The 22346-nt window shown below is 40.9% G+C and overlaps 1 protein-coding gene across 3 annotated transcripts in view; it reads left to right on the top strand.

Moving 5' to 3' along the window:
* KCNH1 (potassium voltage-gated channel subfamily H member 1) overlaps positions 1-22346 on the top strand; it is a 378350-nt gene that overhangs the window by 25417 nt on the left and 330587 nt on the right. For all 3 annotated transcript variants that reach the window (XM_060643916.3, XM_060643914.3, XM_060643915.3), the window contains exons 2-4: positions 4315-4438; positions 8080-8186; positions 20982-21110. In XM_060643916.3, the coding sequence (XP_060499899.2) occupies positions 4416-4438; positions 8080-8186; positions 20982-21110 (259 nt within the window). In that variant the 5' untranslated portion in view covers positions 4315-4415. The remainder of the gene's footprint in view (positions 1-4314; positions 4439-8079; positions 8187-20981; positions 21111-22346) is intronic.

Below are 22346 nucleotides of genomic sequence, written 5' to 3' on the forward strand. Positions count from 1 at the left end.
TCCACAGTGGCTGCACCAGTTTGCATTCCCACCAACAATGCAAAAGAGATCCTCTTTCTCCGATTCCTTGTCAACATCTGTTGTTGCCTGAGTTGTTCATGTTGGCCATTCTGACAGGTGTAAGGTGGTATCTCACTGTGGTTTTGATTTGTATTTCCCTGATGATGAGTGATGCTGAGCATTTTTTCATGTGTCGGTTGGCCATCTGGATGTCTTTGGAGAAGTGTCTATTCATGTCTTTTGCCCATTTCTTCACTGGATTATTTGTTTTTTGGGTGTTGAGTTTGATAAGTTCTTTGTAGATTTTGGATACCAACTCTTTACCTGATATGTGATTTGCAAATATCTTCTCCCATTCCGTTGGTTGCCTTTTAGTTTTGCTGATTGTTTCCTTTGCTGTGCAAAAGCTTTTTATTTTGATGAGTTCCCAGTAGTTCATTTTTGCTTTTGTTTCCCTTGCCTCTGGAGACGTGTTAAGTAAGAAGTAGCTGCGGCCAAGATCAAAGAGGTTTTTGCCTGCTTTCTCCTCTAGGATTTTGATGGCTTCCTGTCTTACATTGAGGTCTTCATTCCATTTTGAGTTTCTTTTTGTGTACGGTGTAAGAAAGTGGTCCAGGTTCATTCTTCTGCATGTCGCTGTCCAGTTTTCCCAGCACCACTTGCTGAAGAGACTGTCTTTATTCCATTGGATATCCTTTCCTGCTTTGTCAAAGATTAGTTGGCCATACGTTTGTGGGTCCATTTCTGGGTTCTCTATTCTGTTCCATTGATCTGAGTGTTTGTTCTTGGGCCAGTACCATACTGTCTTGATGATTACAGCTTTGTAGTACAGCTTGAAGTCTGGGATTGTGATGCCTCCTGCCTTGGTTTTCTTTTTCAAGATCGCTTTGGCTATTTGGGGTCTTTTCTGGTTCCATACACATTTTAGGATCATTTGTTCTAGCTCTGTGAAGAATGTTCATGTTACTTTGATAGGGATTGTATTGAATATGTAGATTGCTTTGGGTAGTATCGACATTTTAACAATATTTATTCTTCCTATCCAGGAGCATGGAATCTTTTTCCATTTTTTTGGTGTCGTCTTCAATTTCTTTCGTAAGCTTTCTATAGTTTTTAGTGTATAGATTTTTTACCTCTTTGGTTAGATTTGTTCCTAGGTATTTTATGGGGTTTTTTTTGTGCAACTGTAAATGGGATCGATTCCTTGATTTCTGTTTCATTGTTGGTGTATAGGAATGCAACTGATTTCTGTGTGTTGATTTTATATCCTGCAACTTTGCTGAATTCATGGATCAGTTCTAGCAGTTTTTTGGTGGAATCTTTTGGGTTTTCCTTGTAGAGTTCCATGTCATCTGCGAAGAGTGAAGGTTTGACTTCCTCCTGGCTGATTTGAATGCCTTTTATTTCTTTGTGTTGTCTGATTGCAGAGGCTAAGACTTCCAATACTATGTTGAATAACAGTGGTGAGAGTGGACATCCCTGTCTTGTTCCTGACCTTAGGGGGAAAGCTCTCAGTTTTTCCCCATTGAGGATGATATTAGTGTTGGGTTGTTCATATATGGCTTTTATGATCTCGAGCTATCCTCCTTTTATCCCTACTTTCTTCAGGGTTTTTATCAAGAAAGGATGCTGTATTTTATCAAATGCTTTCTCTGCATCTATTGAGAGGATCATATTTCTTGTCCTTTGTTTTATTGATGTGATGAATCATGTTAATTGTTTTGTGGATATTGAACCAGCCCTGCATCCCAGGTATAAATCCTGCTTGGTCGTGGTGAATAATTTTTTAAATGTATTGTTGGATCTGGTTGGCTAATATCTTGTTGAGGAATTTTGCATCCCTGTTCATCAGGGTGTCTTATTTTTTTAAAAAATATTTCTTGTGTTTTTCTGTGCTACTCTCTGCAAGACTTTATCTTCTAACATTTACATTGAATTTTTAATTACTCACTTTTAATTTACAGGAGGTCTTACACGTTCTCTTATTTTTTTTTCTTTGTCATCCTGTTCTTGTTTATGGATGTAATATCTCTTGAATCTCTCTAAGGATGCTAATTGGGGATCTTTTTTTTTTTTAAAGTTCTTTTTGTTTCCTGTATTATTTCTGCTTCTTACATAGTCATTTTTTTTCTGTTTTCTTTTCCTCTAATTTTTGTGGATTTTTACCTTTTTAATTCATTTAATTTTATTTTAATGGTGCCTAGAGATGAGAGAAAATAAACACAAGCAGTCAATTATTATCTATAACTGGCTCTTATTCCCTCTTAACACATAGCTTTAGTGGGGCACTAGCCATGGAAAAGCTCACTCAGTTTTCTTCAACTGCTCTAAGTCTTTGAAGGAAATTACTGACAATTTTACTCAACAAGAGAGATAGTTAAACTGACTGGACTTCATATATACTCAGGGGTGATTTAGTGAATGTTGTGCTTTTTTTAAAGGCTTAGTTGTTCTTTTCAAGAAATGTGAATTATTCGGGAAGAAAAGACCAACATATAAAGAGTTATTCTGTCCCCAGGACAAAGTCGAAAATCTTTGACAGTCAAGACCCATCCCAGTCTGGTATTTGGGCTCATTCTCCAATCTTCCTGACTGACCTTTGTCTACACCTGTGTTTATGTGTTCCATGCTGTCAGACCTTTGCTCATGTTGCTTCTCAGCCTGGAATGTTCCCTTCCTCCCACAGCCTTACCAAAGGCAGGCATCATATTTTCATTTCTCTAAATATTGTTTTTGTATCATACATGTTAGGCATTCACAATGTTTGAATGAGTCTTACTCATCTTTCCAGACTAGAACAAGTTCATATATGACCCCTCTGAGACACAATTCTTTGCCTACCTTGGAGTTAATCAGTTTGTTACTGCTTTCTTCAGTTGGTTGTACACATCTTCTTGTCCTGATAAGTTCCTGGAGTGCATGGACCATATCCATCAGGCTAGATATCTCCAGGGTCTTATAAGGTGGTTGGTACCTAGTGGGCACTCAACAAGTATTCATGACTATATGGGAGAGACGGGGAAAGACTGGTTGTAGATTTTCAATAAAAGCTTATTTATAAATTTAACAGGTTTATAGATTAACTTCATGAAAGTTGTGTTTTATGTTCCTTTTAGATAGATGAAAACATTCTCAAAAGTAGATTACTGTATTTAGTTATTTCTCCTCCCTTTCATTCCTCCACTCCTCCCCACATAGATAGGAAGGATGGTTACCCATGTTGTGAATAAATAATAAATGCTGTACTAGAACAAAATTAACCTCCCAATTAAATGAAGACATTATATGTCACTACTGTTTCACTCTATCCAGTACACATACACAAACAAACCCCCATCAGTTTACAATAAAGAAGGGTTTGTGCATGTTCTTTCTTTTCTTGAGGAAGGGGTAAGTATTCTGTGGAGAGGAGAGAGCCAAGCTAAAAATGATTATATTTAAATTCTGGATGTTATTTGCTTAATTTAAGGTCTTGAAGAGAAAAAAAGGGACAGTTGATAGAGCACAGAAAATACTGAAGGCTTTTGATTTTCAGAAATGTGGGAAGTGATGAGAACCCACTGAGCAGCCATACCTGCTGACTTCATCCCTGCATCTGAAGTGAACGTGGGCTGGTGGTCAGTGAAAGAGCTCTGACACGTGGCGTCTGCTGCTACAAAAATCTCAAAATCAGCAAGAAACCTTTTGCCATCTCGAGCCTCTTGATCAGGTTCTGCAAGGCTCTAGTATGGGGGGGGGGGGTGTCTAGTCACTTCCTTACCAAGAGGAGGGCTATCTGGTGTGCTTCTCGAGGCAATCCTCTGTCTCTCTTCCTCTGCCTCCTAAGAAGACTGTCTCCTCTTAGGATGGGTAAATGCTACTCAGGGTCAACAAGGCCAACGTGTAGCTTTTGGCTAAAAGACTGATAAGGCTAAGATGCTAGATGGAGCCCAGAAGAAATTCCTTTTATGTTCTCTCTTGCTCCATAGTACCAGTGTACATTCATTGAGATTAGTTAGAACTTGAATGTATCTCCTGGGAATCACTGGATCTCTGCAAGATTCATCGGTTGGTTGGTTAAGTATGCTTCCTTGGCTAACTTCTTCTTGGACTATAATAACATTAGCATTTGGATTCCAAATATTCAGCTCTAAAGGACTGTTCTTTCGTATTCTGCACAGGGCCATTTTCCTGTCGAAGAGACTGTTTTAGAGGGAAGTAAAGATACCTGGATTGGTTGACATTATTTATATCCTCATTGAATCTCAACTAATGTCTTGCCTCATATGCCCTTTTCTTTTCTTTTCTCCTTCTTTTTTTTTTTTTTCTTAACAGATACTAATTTTGTGTTGGGGAATGCCCAGATAGTGGACTGGCCTATCGTGTACAGCAATGATGGATTTTGCAAGCTGTCTGGCTATCACAGGGCGGAAGTGATGCAAAAAAGCAGTACCTGCAGGTATTTATGTTTGGGGTTGTTCTGTTGACCAGTCTATCCTGGTATTTTCTGGAAAAATAAAAATGGCTTACTTGGTGTGGGATTTGCCTTTCTCTCATTTAATGTTTATACGGGAATGTTTATGGTAATATTACCTCTAGTTCACGCAATATACTGGGAAATCCAAGAAGCCTTAAAGCATGGTCTGTACAAAATGAGGGACTTGAAGTCACTGAGGTGTGGGGGAGGGGTGCTAGAAAAACTCAGGAAAGTCATTTTCTTTATAAAACAGGAATTCAAAAGTTTGTGAGATGTTACATGATTTGAAAGATAATTAAATAAAATTAAATGAAAATGAAATAAAATTTTAGATGAGTAAATTAATTTTTTAAGATTTATTTATTTATTTATTTAGAGAGAGATAGATAGATTGAGAGAATCTCAAGCAAGCTCTGTGCTGTCAGCACGAATTGTGAGATCATGACCTGGGCTGAAACCAAGGGTCAGACACTTAGCTGATTGAGCCACCCAGACATCCCAATGATTAAATTAATTTAAAAAAATACATGACTATTTGTGAAGAATCACTATGATGTTGGAAACAAGGACTTTGTTCATAGGGCTTTTCACCAGAAAAGGGGAAGAGAGCTAGGATTTTGTTGCCTTCTGAATCATTCTGTCACATCTCCGGTCACAACCTCAAAGACAGAGGCAAATGATGCTAACAGTGCACATAGCCTATGCATTTGACCGGGTTGCTAACCAGGCTGTACCCTTGAGCTGTGGTGCTAGAAACACTCTTTTAAAGCACCTTCACGGTGTGGAGCAGAGCAGAGCAAGCAGAGTAGAGCCTGTCCCTGGCCGTGCCAGACGCCCCCCTGCACTGCCCTGGCAAGGTCTTGGCTCAGCACAGCCTTGGGCTTCTCTCACTCCTTGCCTTCTTCGGAGTCTTCTGTCTTCAGTGGTGTTTGCATTAAGTGGAATCGTTTTCCCAGACCTGCCAGATCAAGAAAGCAACTCCTCTCTGAAGGGTGGCAAAACCTGTCTGACACAGGCATAGTCTTTGGTTTGCATTTTGATGGTATTAAATCAGCCATGTAACTAGTTTGGTGAAGAGTATTAAATGCTTTGAAAATACCATTTTCTTATATTTTAGGTGTTTTGGGTCTGGGAAATGGGAAATGTAAGATTCCCCTTCTTCCCTCAAAGATTTGGAAATTATGACTCTTAAATACTGCCATAAAATTCTGTTATATTTGTGGTTCTCCTCATAAGCATCTACATCCATATCTGCGTCTACATCGGTATATACACATATACAATAGGAACAAATTGGGAGAGTTAGCTTCACTTTTTGGTGTGACTGAAGCAACGTTTCCTTCCCTTTCTTGCTTCTTATTGGCTATAATCAGACACTTAAGTTAGCCAACTTTTTTATGCACAACTGTAGGAAACGTATTTAATTCTCTGAAAGTGTCCCCTCCCTAACAATAAAGTAAACATGCCTTTGTGCTCACTGTATTCCTAATGGCTCAGGAACCTCTTTTGCTTATTTCTTGCATTGTAGGCATATGAAATCTAATGTCCAGGTAAAGGAAACTTATGGCTACCATTATATTACAGTACATAAGACTGATGGAAGCTAGGAGTAATTATGGCACTTCACTTATTTCAAGTCTCCATTTTACAGGGATTCATTTTACCCTGTGAAGGAAACTGCCAGCATGTATACCATCATGTCACGTAAATGGGGGTCACTTATCTAGCAAATTAACTCAGAGAAAGTGGCAGAAAGCTAAAAAGGCAACTGGCTATATAAGATGGTCCCAGAGCTCCGTTTTTACCTCCTAGGAGAAGTCTTCTTGTTCTCAGGCAGGGCTAATTTAGTCTTGATCTAGCCATCTTTTTAAAGGTAATTCAACAAGCTCGGTTGTCTGTTTTCCTGATTCATAGATGAAAAGCAGAGTGCTGCATGAGAGAAGCACAAGGTGAACCATAGATAATAATGTCTCTCAGTGGGCTGGGAAGGGACATAATAACACAAGTGACACAGAATTTATAAAGTCAACAGCTAGGGCACATTTTTTTTTTTATAGAGTGCTGGCAAGCAGAAGCCTACAGTAAGCTCAAGGCTGTTCCAGTATGAGGCCAATCGAAGCATTGGAGTTGATGGTTGCCTCTGAGGTTCTTTGTAGCTCTGAAATTCTAAGATTCTGTGATTCAAGGCATCAAGAGAAAGTTGGATTGCATTCCGCGTGCACAATTTTGGAAGATGGGATTGTTTAGGAACACACGCCACTGCTTCCACATTACCCGAGATTCAGAGGCTGGGCGTTGGTGTCCTTCTTTTCTGGTCACATGCAGGCCTGAGGTGGTCAGGAGTGGCTTTTCCTGCCCCATTGAGAGATGGCTTTTGTCCTCTTCCATTTTGTTAGTGTCCCGTGCCATGGTTTACTCCACCTAGTTGGGGTGTGTCTTATTCCTAGAGGGACAAATCTTGGTCTTCAGACCATATTCATGGTGGTGCCCAGGAAAATGGACAGTCCTGGCAGTTTTCGGGCCTCTCCTAAGAACCAGTATTAGTCGGTAGGAATATCTACTACCTAGAGGTTTTCTCTAATTTTCTTCCGTGTTACTTATCTCCACCACCCCCAGCCCGCCTTAGTCTACTTTTCTCCAAGTGTGAGCAGTACTAAGAGTTACAGGATTTTATCATTTCAATTTTTTAAACCTGGTGCTTTTTTGGGGGTGGGCTGGGGTGGGGTGGGTAGGAAACAGAGCTTCACAGACAGTGGCCGAATCTTCTGTTTCTTTCCTCAGCTCTGCCTTAATGTTTAGAGCATCAAATTGCACCCTTTGGTGCAATTCTTTGGCTGATGAATTTCCGTGATTCTTTTCCCATTCTTTTGTTTATTTTGTTGGGAATTAGAAGAGGAAAAATATATGGCCCACATTTATTCTGCCATCTTTCCTGGGAAGTTTCGCTGAGTTGTATTTCTAAAATGTAAATCTGATTATGGAACTGTCTTGCTTCAAACCTCCCAGTGTTTGCTCCCTCCACCCCATTGCTTTCAAGATAAAGTTTAAATGACTTCACATGGCTTGTAATGCCATGTGCTCCTTCATGATTTGGTCTGTGCTTTTATTTCTATGTTATCTGTTGTGAAATCTCCCCACCTTGTGTATATTCCAGTCACACTGAACTGAACTACGTTCAGGTTCCAGAATTAACCTCACTCTTAACCTCTGTGCCTTTGCATATGCTCTTCTTTTACCTGGAATGTTTTTTCCCTTCCTCTTCTCATTAATTTCTACCTGCTCTTTAGATTTCATATGCTTCTACCCTGGGAAGCCTTCACTGACCACTCTGTGCCTGTATTCTGTAATTCCAAAAGTGTTGGTCATACTGTTTCCTGATCCACACTTTTCTGGGTGTCTTCCTTATTATACTGTTCATTTTTGGGGGGCAGTGGTAGAGTGCCAGTCACAGTTGAATTAGTGAAGCTTTCTTGATTGAATGAATGTTTCCATTTGTGTGTGTGTGTATGTGTGTGTGTTCATTTCACATATCACAGTGCTGGGTATAGGAAACATATTTAACATATGATGGTACAATAGTCAGTATTTGTGGAACTAACTTCAGCTTTTTGGTTGATTTGCAGTTTCATGTATGGGGAGCTGACTGATAAAGACACAATTGAAAAGGTTCGACAAACATTTGAGAACTATGAGATGAATTCCTTTGAAATTTTGATGTACAAGAAGAACAGTGAGTATTAAGACCATCCTGAACCATACCTTTATTTATGCACTTGGGATAGTAAAAGAGGTCCTATTCCTTTGTTACTGTCTTGCATTTTCTTTTCCTCCATCAGCTGAGTGTTGTTACCTGAGGCTGTTGTGTCTGTTTTGAATAAAAGGTTCGGATTGCCGAGTTACCCTGATCCTTATGGAACATTTGAACTTGTCACCGACCAATTAAGACTTCTTGATCTCTTTTTCTGCCAAGTTGGTGTTTTTCCTGTATGGTGAGCTGTTGCCTCAAGGCACTTGTAGACTTTAAGCCTTCTTGGGGGAAAGGAAGACGTGGGACAGTGACTCTGGCCAGATCCTCTTTGTATTTGTCTTCCGTAGTACATAGCACAGTAGGTAACACCATCAGATGCCCTATTAGGTGAAGGGGATTAAGAGTACACTTATCTTGATGAGCACTGAGTAATATAGAGAATTGTTGAGTTACTATGTTGTATGCCTGAAACTAATATAACATTGTATGTTTAACTATATTGGAATTAAAAAAAAAAAAAAGAGTTTCTGAATAGGGGAGGCTGAAGGGGTTGAGTGTCCCAACTTCAGCTCAGGTCGTGATCTCACAGTTCGTGAGTTCAAGCCCTGTGTCGGGCTCTCTGCTCTCAGCACAGAGCCTGCTTTGGATCCTTGTCCCTCTCACTCTCAGCCCTTGCTCTGCTCACATTCTCCTTCTCTCTCAAAAATAAATAAAACATTAAAAAAAATACAGTTTCTGAATAGAGTTCTTCTCCTGATGACCCCAGCTTTCCATCAGAGACAGTATTAATATTCACAGTGGGGTGTTAATATGTATTTGTTTTTGCTACGATACTTCCTCAAAGTGTATTAATGAAGAATTTACATCAATAGCCATACACAGCTTAAAACTTGCTTTTCTCTTAGGAGGTTTCCTGTTGAATGGGGATTAGCTATGTTAGAAGTATGGAAACGTGGGGCATGTGGTCATAGCAGAGCTGCAGAGATGTTAAATAGTACTTTGCTTTTGTTTTTAAAAAACGATTTTGTCTGTAAAGCATTCTGTTCTTTATGTAGGATTGAATGGTAGGTCATAGGTTCAATACAATGTTTCCCGCGTGGCCCAGATAGCACATGAAGATAAGTGTTTATTTTGGTGGCATTCAGAGTGATGCATTTTGCTCTGGAAAGCAAAGGGCACATGTTGCTTTTATCTGGAAGGTGCTGGGACTTTTCTTCAGTTCTGCAAGTATTGGACCAGTCAGCTGAGAGGACTGTTTGTTTGGTGGCCTGTGCTGGTGCTGATCTGAGAGACTGCCTCAGGGCATCAATGAATCCAAGAGGGTTGTGCCTGTAGCTTTGATGCTAATGTGGCTCCTTGTTCCATCTCCCTCTTTCAGCCAGTAGGTCTTGTTCCTACCTCGCTATTAGGCAGGAGAGGAGCGGGGTGAAGACTGTGAATGGCTCTGTGCTGATGGGGAACACAACCCAAAGCACGAGCTCTTACAGGAGCACACTGGCCTTCTCCTCTGCACATGTGCCCTGAGCTAATGGAGTCAGTTCAAGGTTTTCCACACTGGGAGCCTTTCGTACGGAACAGTGTGGATTTCCCCTTGACACAGAATACCAATTGGGTAGGTGTGTCACAAAAATAATGCTTTGCATTTATATTTTGCTTCAGAGTTTTCAACCTTCGTTAGACTATGCATTTAACTTGTTCAAATTATATGTGTTTGGCACAGAAAGGAAAGAAAGGGGAACTTACTTTAAATGGAGTCAGTGATTTCACTTGCTAGCCCCGTCAGGGGGTATGTACTCCAGAGGGGGTATGCAATGGGAAGGGGGACGCTTGCTGTTCCCTCAGCTGCCTCCCGGGCTGAAGGCCTTGTATTGCGAGCATCTCATTGCACTGAGGGTGACTCTATACTTCAGGTAGACATGGCCCACATATGTGTGCCAATTAGTTCAACTATTGTTCTACCAAGGAATGAGCATCTCTTCCCTCCTTTCAGGTTGTGGTAGGCTTATTGACAGCTGCGTGCCCGTCTCCAGCGGGGCACGTCAGCCTAGCATGGGACTTTACTTCCTGAGTGGTGGTAAGGAATTTTCAAGAGTAATTTGGTCATTTGAAATTTTTACCTTACCCTTTGACTTCGGAAAATAGACTCTGTAGAAGGTATGATTCCACTCTATTTTAAAATGTTGATTCTCTAAGCCCCATACAGTAGGCATGGCTGATGTTATGGATATCCATTGTATAAGAAGTTAAATTCCTTTCTCAGGGTCATGTGGAGCCAGGACCTGGTTTCCAGTACTTGTTCCAAGGCCATTCTTCCAAGACTGGGACTATCTCACTGTGGGTACAAGGCAGGGCCACCATATATGGTTGTGCAGGCTACGCCCTATATGGGGGGAGGGGGTGGCAACTGGAAACCAGCTTGTGGTTTGTGTGCTGAATCCTCCGTGCACCCTAGCCTAGCGTTACATCTGTGCTGAGGGAGGAGCTTCTCTTTCTGATTTATACAAAAATGTCTAGAGGGCCAGTGGGGAGTTCCATAAAAGGCTAGGCCTGTATCTAAAACATGCAGCATGAAATGCAGATAGTGGTGGTTTCTTCCTAGGAACCTGTTCACCAGCCCTTCCCCCCACCCCCCCCATCCCATCCTGTCCTAAGGAATTTAGAAACTTTAAATTATTTATTTAGCCTGGGAATTTTATATTTGCACTGAATTCTGTGCTTTTTTTTTTTTAACCGCTTTTTTATTGACCTGCTACTCTATGTCAGACACAGGCTTTATGCTAGGGATGTGGTTATGAAAAGACAGACACAGCCTCTGCCTGTACAACAGACGGTACGAAGCCCTAAGTGGTTTTTTGTTGTTGTTTGTTTGTTTTTAATATTCATTTATCTTGGGGTGAGTGCAAGTGGGGAAGGAATAGAGAGAGAGGGAGAGAGGATCTGAAGTGGGCTCTGTGCTGACAGGCTGACAGCAGTGAGCCTGATGTGGGGCTCGAACCCACGAACTGTGAGATCATGACCTGAGCCAAAGTCGGATGCTCAATGAACTGAGCCACCCAGGCGCCCCCCTCCTTTTTTTTAAATACTTACTTCCTAAGTGTGTGTGTGTGTGTGTGTGTGTGTGTGTGTGTGTGTGTGTGTGTGTGTGTTTTGATGGTGACACCATTTGGAGGAGGTCACTGAACCCTAACTTAGGAGGGCAGGGAAGGAAGTCTTCCTAGCAGACAGGAAATCATGCAGAAACTGAGGGAGGGTGGGAGTTAGGCAGAGGGAAGGGCAAAGAGTAGCCAGGGCTGATGAAAGGCATGTGGTGAGAGCAACCACTGAAGTTTCAAGAGACCCGAAGCAGGGCTTCTCAGACTTTGACATGCATAAGAAACCACCTGCACACTGCAGTGCTAGTTGTGGTCAGTAGGCCTGTGAAAGGGTCTGAGCCTCTGCTCCTAGGTGATGCCAGTACTGCTGTGCACGTATCACATGCTGCACAGCCAGGACAGAGGGCAGCTATAGTGAAAACTGACCTCCATGCCTACAGGGTGTGTCTCCTGCACGGCTGGATCCCCTGCACCCAGCACAGTGCCTGACACACAGCAAATGCTCCCCCCAAACTCATGGAGTAATTACATAAACATATACACTGAAAAGGGGTAACCATTGAGGCTGGAGAGGTTTGGAGGGACCAGGAACATAGGCACATTATAGAGTTTAGAATTCGCCTTAAGAACACTGGTTGAGAAAGAGGATGGGGGTGAGGGGCGTTAAATATATAAGCAGACTTACATTTTATAAAGATGACTCCAGTAGAGTGGGGGAGATGGAATGGAGCATAGGAAACTGGAGGTCGGGGACCCACTTAGGAATGATACGTCCCCTCCCTTGACGAGATGGTTGTGGCCTGCTGGGGGAGGGAGGAAGAGGCAGTTATGAAGGAGAGAGGTCCAAGGATGTCTCCTCCAGGACTGGGGAGGACTGAGTGTGGGGACTTCATCATTGGTGCCCACTGACTGGCTCTCCCCTCTGTCTGCTTGGCCCCGGGTGGTGCCCAGGAAGTGGGAAGCACCGCGTTTCCTGTCAGAAACTCTACTTCTGACCTGAGGTAGAACGTGCCCAGTATGTAGCAGAGAGCGCAGTTAAAAGAGGTGCTCTGTGAATGTTTGTTGAGTGACTTTGAAAGGGCTTGGTAGTTACCAAGAAGCAGATGAGTAAAAGAAGCATTTGATTCAGAGAGAGGGTATCAGAGCCGAGGTGGGAGCAGCGTGGGGCTGAACTGACCAGTGATGCCCTCAAGGAGCAGACTGAACAGAAATGGGCGGGAGGAGAGGAGGGAGGAGACAAAATGTCTGGTTCAATAGACTGAAACTCTCAGCATTTTAAAGCAGTGTAGAATCCCACGGGAGAAAAGTCACCCCTGTTGAGATTTTTAGCTGTGAAATGTCATCATCTAGAAGAATTTATATTTTGTTTCTCTGATTTTTAAATTGAATCATTTTTACTATGAGAAACACATGAAGATATGAAGAAAAACAATTGCCCCAAAGACTCAGAGAAATACTACTATGCTATTAACGTTTTGGTGTGTTTAGGTTTTTCTTGCACATGATACATAATTGAGATTTTGATGTGTATTCTTTCTTTCTTTCTTTCTTTCTTTCTTTCTTTCTTTCTTTCTTTCTTTCGCGTGCATGAATTGGGGGAGGGGCAGAGGGAGAGAGAGAATCTCAAGCAGGCTCTACACCCAGCGTGGAGCACAACAGGGGGCTGTGGGATCATGACAGGAGCCGAAATCAAGAGTCGGAAGCTGAACTGACAGACCCACCCAGGCGCCTCTGATGTGTGTACAACTTGAAGTCATACATACATCAATCTTTTATCATAAAAATATCCTCATTAAAATTCCCCATAAATATAATTTAGAAAAGAATTTCGTTAATACTTCTTCCATTGTTGGATATTTATGAGGCTCTAAACTTTATTAAACACAGTGCCAAAGTGGGTATCTTCATGTAAAGGTATTTATTGACATTCTGAAATATTTCCTAGAAGTTAAGAATTACACTGTCAGAGAATGTGAACTAAGGTTCCTGAGACACTTTGCCAAACAGTGTTTCAGAATTGAACCCATTCCCAAGTTCACTTGCAGATTTTGAGTCTGACTCATTGTACTACACCAGCACTGCAGTATAACTTTCAATTTATCAAATTGCCTACAATTAAATTTTTTTTGTTTAATGAGTATTTTTAATGCTAGTGAGACTGAAGTATTTTTTCCTATTTATCTTCCATTTAAAATGATCATTTCTTTGTTAATTGTTCAGTTTCTTTGCTCATATATTCTATTTAATTCTGGTGATTTTCTTATTGGCTTTTTTAGTAAACTCGTAATGAGTTGCTTTTTTTCCCTCTCTCTCATTCTTTACTAGTATTTGCAAGGACAGCCTTGTAGAAAGAATCTTCTGTTGATAAGCATTAATGTTTGTCCTCCTTTTTAGGAATTGGGAGTAATTAGCAAAAGGCTTCCTGGTGTGCTTTGGAATGAATGTGTGGAATACTATTAAATATCTTCAAGGATGGATTATTTGAAAGATTTCTTTCTATCTGTTGGCCAGCCTGATGAACAAACCCAGTCATTTTAGTAGTGCTATGTGTTTTGTATTGTTACTTCACTCATTCACAGTATGTTGGATAATTTTGTTACATCAATGACAATCATTAATGAACTCATTCAGTAAATATTTGGGGGGTCGCTCTTGTGCTAGTCACATAGTTTTTCCATTTTTCAAACAAGAAAATCATGAAGTATGAGCTCTGAGTGAAAGCAGGACACTCTGGGTAACTCTCCACAGCATGTGACTGACCTCACAATTTGTGGTGTGGCAGGTGGCCTCATGTTTGAGACTTCTAGATCAGCTTCTCCGTTAGAGAAGCTGAGGAAAAGGCTTCTTACTGTGGTTGTGCCAAGCCAGCAGGGAGAAGTTGCCAGCCAAATACTTATTGATTACCTACTGTAGGCCTATGGGTTTGAGCCAAAGAGATCCAGGTATAAGAAACTGACTCTGCCTTTAAGGAGGTTACAATCTAGTTGTGGAGAAATCTAATAGAAAAACCATCATATTTTGCCTAGTTTTCTAATGGATTGTCTTTCATTTATTCAGTGCTAGGAGCTCTTTATATGTAAGGGATATTGATTCAATGTTGAAAAATATTTTTCTTATTTAAACATGTTTTCTTTTTAATTATATTTTTTATACCTTTTATAAGTAAAATGAATTTATGTCACTATTTTCCTTTATGGTTCTTTATATGTGTTTATATATAAAGCTTTATATGGAGCTTTATATATGTTTAGGAAGCTCTTTTCCTTACCTAAATGATAAAAATATTCTTCCTTTTTTCCTTCTGGTACCTTTATAGCTATGTTAGAATATTTAAAACATTAGGGCGCCTGGGTGGCTCAGTCGGTTAAGCGTCCAACTTTGGCTCAGGTCATGATCTCATGGTCCATGAGTTTGAGCCCTGCATTGGGCTCTGTGCTGACAGCTCAGCTCAGAGCCTGGAGCCTGCTTCAAATTCTGTGTCTCCCTCTCTCTGCTCCTCCCCTGCTCACACTCTTTCTCTATCTCTCAAAAAATAAACATTTAAAAAATTTTAAATTTAAACATTAAATATGTATTTTTATGTATTACGTGACGTAGCAATCTCAATTTATTTTCCACATTGCTTGTTCAGTTGTCTCAGTTCTATGTACTAAAGAATTCAGCTCTTCCCTTCTAATTTCAAATGTCCTTTCCTTTTTTTGTGTATTTATTTATTTTGAGAGAGAGAGAGAGAGAGAGAGAGAATATGCATGCGAGGGAGGGGCAGAGACAGAGGGAGAGAGAGAATCCCAGTCTCCATGATGTCAGCACAGAGCCCCGTGTGGGGCTTGATCTCATGAACTGTGAGATTGTGACGTGAGCTGAAATCAAGAGTTGGACGCTTAACCAACTGAACCACCCAGGGACCCTGAAGTGTTCTTTTCTTCTATGCTAGATTCTCACACATTCATGGGCTTGTTTCTCTCCTCACCTTTTCCAGGAGTCCTTTTGTAACTTATTAGCTATGTGAGTTTGATTAAAATGCTCTCCCACTTGGGTTCCCCATGTTTAAAATTGGGAGATAATGTAGTCGCAATCCATCTCATGGTGGGGCTATGAGACATAAACCACAATGGGCTCCACTGTAAGCACTCAATGAATTCAATGAATGATGTTGTTTTAAAGCCAGTGCCCATGGCTCTTAGTTCCTGTGCAGTTGACCTTTGAACAACGTGGGGTTAGGGGTACCAAACTGTCTCGCAAGTGTGAGTATACCTTTTTTTTTAAAAAAAGATTTTGTCAATTCCTTGGGTCTTTTTTTTTTTAAGCTTATTTATTCATTTAGAGAGAGAGAGAGAGAGAGAGCATGTGGGAGGGACAGAGAGAGACAGGGAAAGAGAGAATCCCAAGCAGGCTCCACAGCATCAGCACAGAGCCCGACAAGGCGCTCAGTCTTACAAACCATGAGATCATGACCTGAGCCAAAATCAAGAGTTGGAGGCTTAACTGACTGAGCCACCCAGGTGCCCCTGGGTGTAACTTTTGACTCACCAAAAACTTAACTACTAATAGCCTATAGTTGACTGGAAGCCTTATCAATAACATAAATAGTTAAAACATATTTCGAATGTTTTATGTTCAAAGATTTCTTGACTATTAATAGCCTATAGTTGATTGGAAGCCTTATCAATAACATAAATAGTTAAAACATATTTTGAATGTTATATGTCTTATACACTGTATTTTTAAAGTAAGCTAGAGAAAAGAAAATGTTACAAAAAATCATAATGAAGAGAAAATACATTTACCAAAAAAATACATTTACAGAAAAAAAATTGGGGTATAAGTCGATGTGCGCAACTCAAACCTGTTTTGTTCAAGGGTCAGCTGTGGTAGATGGTCCTTGTCACTATTTTTCTTTCAAAAAATTTCAAAGATTTCTTGGCCCTTCTTCTGCTTTATTTTTCTACTTGAATTGAATTTCAATTCATCAACTCCGAGAAAAACAAACAAAAAAAGAACAACTGAGATTCTGATTGAAATTCCATTAAATTTATATATTAAACAGGGAGGTTTGACATCTTACAAAATTGAATTTTCTCATCTACAAACAATGTAACTCTCTCCATTTATTTAGGCTTTGTGTTTTGCTCTTCAATCAAATTTGAATTATAGTGAGGCTTAAGCATTGATTTTTCTAGCTTTTCCCTCATGTTTGAGAGTGGCCCTCTTTCTCAGAACAGGTAGAGGCAGCTTTGGAGTTTCATTAAACACCTTGAGATACATTCTCTTTTGAGTCATCCAAACACCTCTGTGAGGTGAGATTGAACATTTCAATCTTACCAGCAAAGAATTTAAAAGGAAGGGAGGAACGTATCAGACATGTGTATAGGTTTACTGAATCTAAAGTAATTCTATTATCCCTACTTTGCAAATGAGGAAACCAATTCTAAGAGGTTAAGGTGACATGGCCAAAGTGTACAATAAACTAAGAGATAGGGCTCAAACCCTGGGCTTGGGAATCCCAATCAGATGTTCTAATGGCCAGTAGCCACTGCTTCCCCCTGGTGTTCTCTCATACTCTCTGTATTTGTTATTTATCTCAGTGAAGGTGACCTGAGACCAATTGGTCTGTTTCCTGGGGCAGCTGCCATGCCCTGGTCTAGTTTCTGGATCTATCTGAATGGCTCATGCAGCCATTCCCATGAGCCGGTGATAGTGGCTTGGTCAATTCTGTTGCTGTTGAATATGGCCTGGCTGCCTGATTACAGAGAGTACCTGGGAGGAGGCCCAGGGTAGGAGGAAGCCTGATGGAGGCCAAAAAGTCCCTTGTACATCTGAACCTTGCTGTTTTGTTATCTGACTTCTGGGGTTGAGAATCACTATAGCCAGGTCAAGTTGTCAGGTTCATTACTCCATGACCCAAGGGAGCTAGTAAAGGATGAGAATCACAGAGTGACCAGGAGGAGGGGCCTACCCCAGGGCTGCCCTTCCACTTGCACTTTCAGCCAGGAAAGACCTGCTGTCCCAGCAGCAGCTGCCTTTGCCATCAGCCTTTGCTGTGTTTTTCCTAGATTTGTGCATTGATCTTCCTTTATTTATTATTCACCCTTTGTCCTTTTACAGAAACAGGACATCAAATACTTGCTTTTCTCAATTTTTCCACTGTAGCCACTTGGGTGCAGAGGCAGAATTTTCCTGATTAACCTTATCTTCCTGATTTTGTGACTGTATATGTGAATTTCGTGCATGCATTGCTTCTCTTTATCTTGGTGGAAAGAATCCTACTCCAGAATCTGGGCTCTAGGAGAGATCCCTGGCCTCTGCCTCCGGGAAGCTCCTGAATATCCTTGGGGGCATCCAGAGGGATGGAAGAGAAACTGAGTGGGGCTCCAGCGTCTGGACAGCCTATGTTCACTTGAAGCAACTGTTTCATATATTGAGACTTAGAGTAATGTTTCACTAGTCAAAAATGCTTTGCTTTTATGATTAAAAGGTTGGAATTACTGTTCTGTGCCACCTAGGTGGGACTCATGTTCTCTTTTGAAAGAATTTCAGAAATAAAAATTTAAGCCCATTCTGCTTGCTTTCCTAGATTTTGTAGGGAATGATAATTTGGGAGAGAGTTCTGAATGACTGTGAAGACACTGGAAGTAGGACTTATTTCTTTGAAACTCAGCAGGCATTCTTAGAGTTCCTACCCTTCCAAGGTTGTTGGTTTTCACAACTCTAGAATGGTGCCTCCTGGAGTTGAGCCACGTAATGGCCTAATGGGATCCTATGAAAGCATTGCACTAGATGCCATTTAAATAGGGGTGCAGGGTGATAAGACAGCGGCAGTATTTCAGATATCTTGCTCCAGAGTGGATTATGGTCGAATTAAGGGAAGAGTCCTCAATTGTTAAAGTTGGAAGGGGGCCAACTCATAGCACTTTCTTTCCCTGCCTGTGATCAGAACCAATCAAGAGAGATACAGGAATCAGGCAAATGGAGGTTAAAATATCACTTTTAAGACCAGTAAAGCTGATCCTAGAGAATGTAGTTGATGTCTGTGTTCAAGTAAAGTTTCTAAAAGTGAATTCTAGAATCAGACAGACTTACCCACCTAACACAGGCAGCACTGGAGAACCACAGGCTTCTACCAGTCATCCCCTGCCTTTTTGACTTCTCCCCTTCCATCTATAGAATGGGAATACAGAAAAGAATGCAGATTCATCTCTAAGAATGCAGATGTGGAGAAGTGGGTGAGCTAACATATCCAGTTCTTGACCCCAAAATTACCAACCCAGGGAAAAGACTCAAGAGTTCCTTCGAAAGATGTCTCTCCATGAGGAAACACCGGATCGGGGAATAGGTTTCCTCTCTCAACAAGCCCAACTGATCAGCTTGAGATGAACTCTAAGGCAGTGAATACTGACTATGGGAAGTTTTGGTATGAGATTCATATTTATTTACTGAAAAGAAATGATCAGGATAGCACGTGTTTACTCAGGGAACATTTCTGGAGGAAGCATTGGGCACGGTTTGGTGGAGAAAAGCACACAGCCTTAAACAGATTGACATGTAGAAATGGGGAGAGTCCAAGATGAGCTTGAACTCTAGCAAAATGAAAAAGTCCTCCCAGCATGACTAATACAGTGGGGCTCTCATGATCTGGTTGATATGGGCTAACGTCATCAATCCCAAGAGTCATAAATGGAATATAAAGATTAGATGGCACAGTCCCAACTGGAAAAGTTCACAGGCATTAGGCCCAGCTGACACAGTGTAGTGGATGGCCCATAGGTGGTGGCTGGGAAGGCCGTGGTTCCAAGGATTCCAGCAAGATTGAGGCTTCTGGGGTTAGACCTCACGAGTTGGGCGGGGAGGGGGGGGGCTCTCATCTGATTCCTTACTGGTTTGATAAATTCACATTGTTTTCTGGTTTACCATCTGAAAAAACTTGCTTAAGTTTTTTTTGTTTTGTTTTGTTTTTTAGAGCAGAAAGAAAATGGTTTTTTGATTTGTTTGCTTTTTGTCTTACCAGCTAGGATATAATGGAGAGCTGTGGGTGTATAAGTTCACTTGATGTGACACTTTATTCTGAGGTTTCTGTTGCTTAATTGAAAATGGTTTAAAACCCACAGGTTCTGAGCAGGGGACTGGGAGGAATAGTAACAGAGACCTTTCAAAAACAGTAGGGGTTTCGAAGGCCATATTCTTCTTGATTTTGGAATGCTGTATGTGATTTTTGTATGGTGGATTTTTCTTTTGAAACACATTTTTCTTAGGGTGACCTTATAACTATTTGTCTTCTATAAGCATCCAGAAAGGCAGCCAAAAATTAAGGAAAGGGAAAATGGACAGAGGATTAAAATTAACTATGGATGATTACATAGATAATATCAGGATTTAAAGAAAATATATTCCCATATGATCTATTTGCTGCCTGTTTGTATATTTTATGGTTATTTATACTTCCATATGAATAAGTGGCATAGCTAGTTTTGTAAAGCTAATCTCAATCAGAGACGTCTCTCTGTCCATGTCATAGGATAGAGTTTGCTGTGATTGCCAGCAGAGACCCAGGTACCTCTTGGGGGTTTATTTCCATCTCCAAGATTCAGTGAGTTGTTTGCTTGTTATCTTCTTAAAATAAAATAATATATGTAGAATGCTGAACACCATGCCTTCTCTAATTCTTAACATGGAGAAATACTTATTGTATTTTAACTTGAAAATGGTTATAAAATAGCATGTAAAGTTTTATCCCAGTTATGCAAAATTCGGCCAATAGTTATTATTTCCCAGATGCTGTTTAAGGACCTGGGGTATGAGAACTAGGTAGGGAAGAACCTACCATTTCTTTGTGTCTCATTAATTTTTGCATCAGAGAGTTGATTGGTGTGGCTTGCTGTGATGTCCTCTATAGTCCACCCACCTCTATATGTCCACCCACCTTCTCCTTGTGTAGATTAGGGCAGTGCTTTGGAAGATCTCATTTATCCCCCATTTTCACTCAGGAATAAGGATTGGAAGTTAAAACACATTTGTTGAGCTTCCTAAAGCACTAATATAATCACAGCCTAAAGCCACCTAGAAACCTCCTTTTTGAGGGAGCCTATGCTGGGAGAATCATCATGGTGGTTCTCCTTCTTCAGTGTGTTGTCACCTGCCCCATTGTATTGGACCTTTTGGATATTTATTTTTGGGAGAGAGACTTAGAAATATACCTTTTTGGCCCATAGTTGATTGAGCATGTGAGTCAAACTGATGGATTCCCAAACTGGATTTTGACAGTAGGGCCTTTTAGCAATGGAAATTGGAGTTTGCGTGGTCTGCTGTCCATGGTTGGCAATGCCCATTGTTGGTCCCTACTGTTTACTTGTCCACTTCATGGTCTAAGGCAAGTATGTAGGTTTCTGTACCTTAGTTCCTTCTGTAAGATCAGGAGGTTCTTGACCCATTTTCTAATCATTTTGCAAGGGTTAAGAGATCTACACTTACAAAATTATTTGAACTAAAGAAAATCCCTGCCAAATAGTCACCATGAAAGTTTTTTATTCCAGCAAGAAGAGGAATTAATGGTATGATATCCCAGCACCTAAAGGAATGAGACCATTCAAAAATGAATTAATATGTGTACCTATTCATTTCCAAGTCTTTATTCCATAGCCCCTCACGTGAAAATGAAAATTACTGACCGACCTTTTGATGTCTCTTTCAGGGACACCTGTGTGGTTCTTTGTGAAAATTGCTCCAATTCGAAATGAACAGGATAAAGTGGTTTTATTTCTTTGCACTTTCAGTGACATAACAGCTTTCAAACAGCCCATTGAGGATGATTCATGTAAAGGTTTGTAATTCTGATTTGTACAAAAACATTTATGCCTTTTTCCCCCCCTGTGGTGTGTCTCCCATTATGGAGAATTTGAGGTTGCCAAGGCAATCTCTGCACAAAGATCAAGATTTAAACTCAGATTTGTGTTGGGTAAAGCACTGTATCATTCTGGAATGTATTAAGCGGGAGAAGGGGAGGAGGAAAAAAAAAACTTTGTTTAGGAAAGCATTTGAATCAATTTTATACCTTTTGTAGCTTAACCCTTTCCAGTAAAGGTTAGACAGAAGAAGGTAGTTGGGCACCTTTGGTATCAGCGGAGTCTTTGTAGGTGTTCCCAGGACAGATCTCAGTCATGTAAATGAGGCAGTCCATGGCCACATTCATCTTACTTGTATATAAACTTTGTTAGATTTGACTGACATCTCTCCCTCTGTGGTTGATGGAGCTATGTCTGTGGCTGGTGAATTCATCGGAAACATGGTATTAATGAGGCCAGGGTCTTGAGTAGCCTTTCCATATGGGTCGTTTGATCAGCTTGTGACCACAGATTTTAGTGCTCACTTCAGCCATATCACATGCACGTATTGTTTGAATAATACTGGGGGCCAAGGAAGGAAATGGCTCAGGATTTATACAACATGTATATGCTTGAAGAGGTTCCACTAATCAGATGTACAAAAGATGGCTTGTGATTCCCAGAGGTTTGGGATTAGGGGGTGTCACAGCCCTCTCTTCCATCCGTCTTCCCGCATGCACGCGAGACAGTCAGGAGGCCGTCAGCTCTTCTTTTTTGCAGTGCTTCTTGGCTCTGTGGTTGATTTTCCAGCTCTCTCTGAGAACTCTGCTCCTTGTGGTTTCCCAAGATGCAGCAGAGAGATGCTAGAAGGGCCCGGGCAAGAGTGAAACTGACAAAATTGTGATTGTTAAAATGTGCCTTAGAGGAGGAAAGAAAAAGCATTATGTGGGTGCTGAATCCTCTAGCACATGTGGATGCTCACATTTACAGAGTTCAGAGCACAGTCCTGTGTAGACCAGTGCATCCTATTTTTTTAAACTGATAACGATAACCCAGTAAATCGATTTCAGCCTGCCTTTTGATTTTAAGACGACTGCAGATGTCAAGTTTCTCGGCCAGTTCCTCAGCCTCCTGCAGTCTCCTTTTTCTCCTGCAGATCTGTGATTCCCTGATTCCTAGTTTCTGACTTGAAGATTCCTCAGTGCAACAGGGATTACACGGTGATAGACTCACTC

This window comes from Panthera onca, chromosome F1 (genome assembly GCF_046562875.1).
Source record: "Panthera onca isolate mPanOnc1 chromosome F1, mPanOnc1 haplotype 2, whole genome shotgun sequence".
Taxonomy (NCBI): domain Eukaryota; kingdom Metazoa; phylum Chordata; class Mammalia; order Carnivora; family Felidae; genus Panthera; species Panthera onca.